General features: G+C 41.7%; 1 protein-coding gene across 1 annotated transcript; it reads left to right on the top strand.

Moving 5' to 3' along the window:
* Window positions 1–409: 409 nt before the first annotated feature.
* On the top strand, window positions 410–6,420 carry LOC128695260 (glutamate receptor-like). Its single transcript, XM_053785769.2, has 11 exons — window positions 410–518; window positions 1,014–1,184; window positions 2,102–2,189; window positions 2,369–2,520; window positions 2,825–2,964; window positions 3,178–3,265; window positions 3,864–3,993; window positions 4,131–4,308; window positions 4,698–4,797; window positions 5,112–5,241; window positions 5,553–6,420. The coding sequence occupies exons 1-11, from the start codon at window positions 496–498 to the stop codon at window positions 5,646–5,648; spliced, it is 1,296 nt and encodes a 431-aa protein (XP_053641744.2). The 5' UTR covers window positions 410–495; the 3' UTR covers window positions 5,649–6,420.
* Window positions 6,421–6,674: the final 254 nt, after the last annotated feature.

Genomic DNA, 6,674 nt, shown 5'->3' with positions numbered 1-6,674 from the left:
TGTGGGTGTGGGCGGTGGGCGTGGTGTTGGTGTGGGTGTGTCTCCCTGTCACCACACTCAGCAGTGCCACAATCATTGCGTCAGGTAACTGCACTTCCAGGCACCACTTTCTGCTCTTCACATGTTATATTTTTCCATGTTTTATGCATTCTTTTGTAGAATAGCTGTGTGAGTTGTGCATGCACAAGCATACATACTTACGCATATGTATATGGCTCTAGATGGGACAATTTCATAAACAAAATCTCGAATAACACAATGTTCAAGGACCCTAATGGAAATAAATCACTATGACTTTTTTTGAGTTATCCTAGGTAATATACACATATATTACTCTGTATGATAATTTGTGTAACTTTATTTATGTGTATATGTGCCTAAATAAACTTATTTAATATAATATTCAATGTTTCAGGAGAGGCAGCAGTAGGTTCATGGACCGGGTCATCAGCGGAGAGTGGGAAGTGGCAGTCACTGGCGCAGGTTGGAGCCACGATGAACAACCCACTTAGGTTCAAGTGAGTAAATTTGGAGCAGGCCGATCAGTGTGGCTGTTGGTGTTTGTGACTCGCAAGTAAATGTCAGATTGTCTTCACTTCTCTCTTTGTAAGGTGAAATTCAATTACGAAATAAATTATTACCTTGACTCTTGAGGGAGACGATTGATCACATCAACATAGTATTGTGTGTGTGTAATATTGTTGGTAGAATTACCGATAATAATTTAGGTAAAAGGAGACGTGTTCTTGAGTGAAATAAATGTTCTTGACTGAATGAAACGTTGTTATAATAAAGTTTTCCTTGAGGCCTGTTCATGGGTCGGGCTGCGGGGGCGTTGACCCCTAGAACACCCTCCAGGTATACTCCAGGGGAGAAGCGCTGTTGTAAAACTCACACTGTCTTGTGTTTTGTCATCCACTTGGCTCACCGACTCTACTACTAAAACGATCGTTGCTGACTAGGCCAAGTCGACAAGTTCTGGCTATAAAACACGATATGTGTATTTTCCGCAGGTTTCCTCGAGCACCGCACCTGCGGGTGGCTGCAGAGTCATGGCCGCCGCATGTGGAGGTATTGCTGAAGGATGTTAGTGGACCAGGGGTGCTGCAGGAGACCTTCCTGACTGTAATACACGGACCCATGGCCGACTTCCTCAGCGCCCTCGCTGCCTCTCTCAACTTTACGTCAGTTACTTGTCTTAGAAGTTAGATACTTTAAAAGACGTATTATGCACCCCATGATCTTGGTGGTAGTCGAAAGATTACAAAGGAACATAATGAGCCCAGGGACTGGATCTCAGTGTTAGGTTGGCTAAGCGAGTTACTAATTGACTTAGAAAACCATATGTTATATATTTTGTTACTGGTTTCATTTCCCATTGATATCTTAAGAACAAACGCTCATCAGGGGAGGTAGGTACCTACACATCACCAGTCAGTGGGAGCTTTTAGTCCCAAGAATTGTGCCTTCCTTTCCCTTCCTTGGATCGAACCTGAAGGCCTCTCATTTCCTCAGGTGCTGTGACCAGTACGGGTTTGGCACTGACCCTATGAATGCAATATTAATTGAGAATTATCCAGTGATGCGACTACTTCCCAAAATAAAAGTGCTAAAACCTCTGGCTGCTGAAGCACCGTAAAGAGATGATGTACCTTGAACACCTCTTTACAAGGATCAGCTATTTCAGATACTATTTATTATTATATTAAAGATATATAACACCAACAAGCTAATGAATCAGACACATGTGCGGCTCTTGGGTGTCGTTCCCATATTTTATTCTGGAGCAACGTGGGCACATAAATAGATTATAATAAACCCATTAGTTATCTAGTCACAAATCACTCCTTAAGTGTGTGTTTAATTGTAGCATACATATATATTTTCTTTCTACAATGATCTTCAGAGCACACATGTCATGGTCACATACAATAGTACATTATGTAGATTTACCCAAGAAAAACCAATGCAACTTATTTTCGTTGGTGCCCTGAATTACTCGGTATTGAGGATAAATATTAATTCCCATGTCTTTCACCACTGTCAATGAAGACCTAAGATTTCACATATATGGTGGTGACTACCGACTTTCCTGTTGTAGGTACACGATAGTACAAGGCGACGGCTACTGGGGAGCACCTAGTGACAATGGTACCTGGAACGGCATGATAGGCATGTTGCTAGAACAGGTTAGTATTTATTGTACAACTGTTGTATACCTCGCATGCCAAGTCTGATATTACACAGCATCACTCTACCATTAATATGAAAGACAAATCAACATTTTAAATATCAGTGTAGCTTACAAAGAAAAGAAAAAACTCGTGAAATTGTATGCTAGTATTTCTCTTTTTTCCTGATGGGTCAGAGGGCGGATTTGGGCTTAGGACCGTTCGGTCTGACTTACCAGCGAAGCCAAGTAGTTGATTTCACCTTCCCTATCTTCAGTGAAGTGCTTCACATTCTGGTCACCAGACCAGGACCACTGTCTGACCCCTGGGGCTTCTTGGATCCCTTCACGTGAGTTAACATCCTGGTGACCTGTGTGTGAGTGTGTTGACAATATCCTGGTGACCTTGTATGTGGTCAACATCCTTTTGATCAGTATTTGAGTTAACACTATTATTATTATTATAATCAAGGGGGAAGCGCTAAACCCGGAGGATTATACAGCGCCTGGGGGGGGATGTGGAAGGCATTCAGGCTTAATTCGGGGAACTGGAGCACAGATCCAATTCCCTAAATCAAGAGCCCCTCACCAACATCAAGGAACCTTCCTTGAGGGGAGTTAACACTAGGTGGTAACAGGTGTGTGGTGTTGCAGATGGCAGGTGTGGGTGTGTGTGGGGGTAAGCATGGTGATGGTGGCAGTAGTAGAGACAGGTATGGAGGGGATGCTTCCCAACCAGACACCATCCTTCACCACTCATCTCTGGACTGCTTACGAGATGCTTATCTCCAGCAGTGAGTACCTGTTGTCACGACTACGCATTCGTTCCTCAGTATTCGCTGTGTGCTCAGGACAATTCGTAACTCTTGCTACTGCTGTTACTAGTTTAGTTTGATATTTTTACTACTATTACTACTACCCCATAGCTGCTGCTATCACTATTATGATTAATGAATTACTTCCATGCTGTAATAATTATGGCACACTAATCGTGTTGCCTCCCTCAGGTGCCAAGCCGGTGGCACAAAGTGTAGCACTGCGTGTCACTGTGTGTCTGTGGTTGATGGCAGTCCTAGTCCTCACCCGCAGTTACAGGTGAGGTCACACTAATTATCTTCGTATAGGTGAGCCCTTACTCATCCACACAAACGTATTGGTAACACTTTAGCAGGTTCACATGCACCCACATCAGCTACATGTCCACACACACATATATGTACATGTATACCTATTACATCTCTTCTCCCTCCCCCACACATAGTAGTTTAGGATTTTATTTCTCATTTGAGTTTCCTATATTGCTGTTCCCCACCATATCATTATACCTTTCCCTTTCTCTTTTCGGCTTCCTGTGACTTACCTCTCTCTCCAGTCTTCCTCTTCCTCCTTGCCTGGACTAGGCGAGTACATATAGGATTTATTATAATCATAACTAAGCGCTGAACCTATAAGGGTCATACAGCGCTGCAGGAGAGTACAAATAGGAAGCATGTCTATCTTGCATTCAGCAGACGGAGGATCAAGCCTCCACCATGTCTTGTGCTGAATGTCCAACATGGGTTTAGTGCTTAACATGAATTATTTACTATTCTTCCTCCTTGCCACCCTGTTGCAGTTTCTCTTCTTCCATTTTGTGCTTCCCCTTCATTCTTCTGTCGCGCCTCCTCCTGGGCGGTTGTGGATGGATGCTCAGCGGTGGTCTGACGTCACTGCTGGCGGTGAAGACTGTGCCACTGAAGTACGACTCCCTTAATGACGTCCTGGATGATCCACAAATCACTCTCCTAATGGAGGGCTCCACAGCACTCACAGGCTACCTTCAGGTGAGTTCTCAACTTACTCTAGCACTCTTCATACAAAAAAAAAAATCACACATCAGCTACTTCTCCCGTGAGTCAATGTTTATGATGCACGGGAATACACTCATGAAGATGCTGTCTCTATCCTGCCTACATTACAGAGTGCCGAAGGAGGTGTGTATGGAGAGCTGGGCAGAGCAGTGCGGGTGCGTGGAGTGCAAGTGAAGGCTAGCCAGCTGCAGGAGCTGGCCTACACTCTCCTGGCTGACGGTAGACACGCCATCTTCCTTGAAGAGTCCGGCTGCGACAAGGTCTACTCTGATGGCTTTACCAGAACAGGTGGTGTGACCCATAAGGGTTTAGCATGTGTTATTAATAATAATAATTGTAGACAAGTGAGGCTATTGAAGCTAATTACAAGGGAAGCAACAAACCCATAAGGGTCATACAGTGCCTGTTGAATGGGAGGCAGTCAGGTTCAATCTAGGGAAAGATTGGACAAGTTCCATTCCTTTGGTCTAACAAGTGCCCCTAAATAGTATTCAGTCACTACCCTTAGCCGTGTTGCCTTAAGATATTGGTTAGACAAATATGGGAGAACAGCTGAGTATGAGAAGGCCTTGCCTGAACATTTTTTAAAAGTGTTAAACACACTTAAAGCAAAAGCTATTAGGCTTACTGCACTATTCCTGCATTCTTACATTCTAAATATTTGTCTTCGTCATCAGGTCGTTGTGACTTCTACATGTCCCGTGGTGTGTTCTGGCCACTGTTGTACGCCTTGGTGGTTCCCCGAGCCAGCCCTCTCCGAGCTCTTATCAATGCAAGGTCACCACCACATATCTGATACATTAATAAAGCTAGAGCTTATAAAATACCTATAAATACATATAAATTGGAATTTCTATAAAATAATACCTAGACAACAAATGTTGCTGAAAACATATATGTAATCACATTTACATTACATTAACAATGAATTCAAAATTGCAGATCCCTTTAAATTACAGGACTTTGATTGACATATTATCCTGTTCCTATCTAACTCTCGCTTGCATTTTCCTGGCTTTTCTAGTATTTTCCCTATTTTATTACAAAGTCACAGTATCTTACTTCCACCAAGCTTATCATCCATGTCACAGGATTATTGCATTACGAGAATTTGGCGTGTACGAGGTGTGGGCACGCAGCCAGACACCCAACATGACTCATTGCCTAAGGATGCCCACTAAAATTAAGTTCCAAGAAGCGTATACCATATTTCATCTCTGGGTACGTCAGTTTATATAAGAATGCTTGTGTACATGAATGGTGTATGTGGTAGTTGTGTAAAATTGTGCATATGGGAGACTATCTTATCATTTAACTAATTTCTAGGCATGGTTCTCAATTTCCTAATGCTTCCTGTAAATTTACATAAGGTATTTTCTGTACATGCCATGTTTTGTTTATACGCATTTCCTAAGTATATTTTAGTTTTATAGTTCTAATGTTTAAGGTGCACAATATGTGCAGAAAACTATACAGATCTACTTATCGGTGACTCAACATTACTTGGTGGTGCAGTGTCGATATTTCCTCAGGTGGTCTTCATAGTACTAGCTGGAGGCATGGTCCTTGCCTTCCTGGTGTTCCTCTGTGAGCTTGCCCTCGCCCGCCTTACATATCTCACTTCCTGAAGGATTCCTTGACACATGGCCATGCTATGCCTTTGTCCACTGGTAACTAGTCTCCTTACATGTATGCAGCAAATAAAACACTGTGCAGCTTTTTTGTCTTGCAACCTGTTGAATAGTTACCTTGGGTTTTTAAGTGTATTTATTACTCCTATATGTGAAATGTATGTTTCAGGAAGTTTATTATTATTATAATCAAAGGTGCTAAACCTACTATAGAGTCATACAGCACTGCAGGAGAGGAATTGATGCAGGATCTAAGGATACATAAGGGTGGAGATTAGGAAGTTGAAATAAATACACCACCACATGATTGTCATCTATAAACCCTGATACCTTCCAACATTTTCTCAGGCTTTAAAATGAGCTGATGTAGGCAACAGCTTTTAGCTTGTAAATAAAATTAGGCACCCTTAACCTAACCTTGTAAAACCATGTGTAAAAACGAGAGTCATCCACAAATCAATCTCAATATCTTCCAGCAACACTAAGACACGAAGAGCCAGCCTCCAGCATATATACTAAATGCTTCTTCTCAGTGATGAACCACACTTGTGCACCTAAAAGAAAGGTTATGAAACACAATTTTGGAGCAACTGTTTTATTTGCTAAGGTGTTCATAAAGTTACTGAAAAAGTAACACTCAAAACCTGTGTTACTTCTCCGGCATAAATAAGGTTGTGAAGAACAATTTTTTTTTAAAACCCCAAAAAACTTGCACACACATTTAAATACCTCTCGGTGATCAATCAATATGAAGGAAAAAACATACATATTCTATATAGATGATGGAATGCTGCACTCAGCAGCTCACAATGTACTTAATAGCTGTTCCCCCATATTTTAAGGTATTAAGTGTTCACACGTTTAAAATTCTCCTAAGACACTAGTCATGCAGGATCATTACTGTAGTAACTTTTTTATAGGACTTTTATTTCTATGAACATTAAAAGCTGGTTTAAATTTCTTCCTGAATTAATGTATGTAGAAATGAACAATGAAAAGTGGAATTGATGGTGCACTTAATTC

Source organism: Cherax quadricarinatus, chromosome 50 (genome assembly GCF_038502225.1).
Source record: "Cherax quadricarinatus isolate ZL_2023a chromosome 50, ASM3850222v1, whole genome shotgun sequence".
Classification (NCBI taxonomy): Eukaryota; Metazoa; Arthropoda; class Malacostraca; order Decapoda; family Parastacidae; genus Cherax; species Cherax quadricarinatus.
The sequence above is the reverse complement of the archived record's forward strand: the minus strand, read 5'-3'. Positions and strand labels throughout refer to the sequence as shown.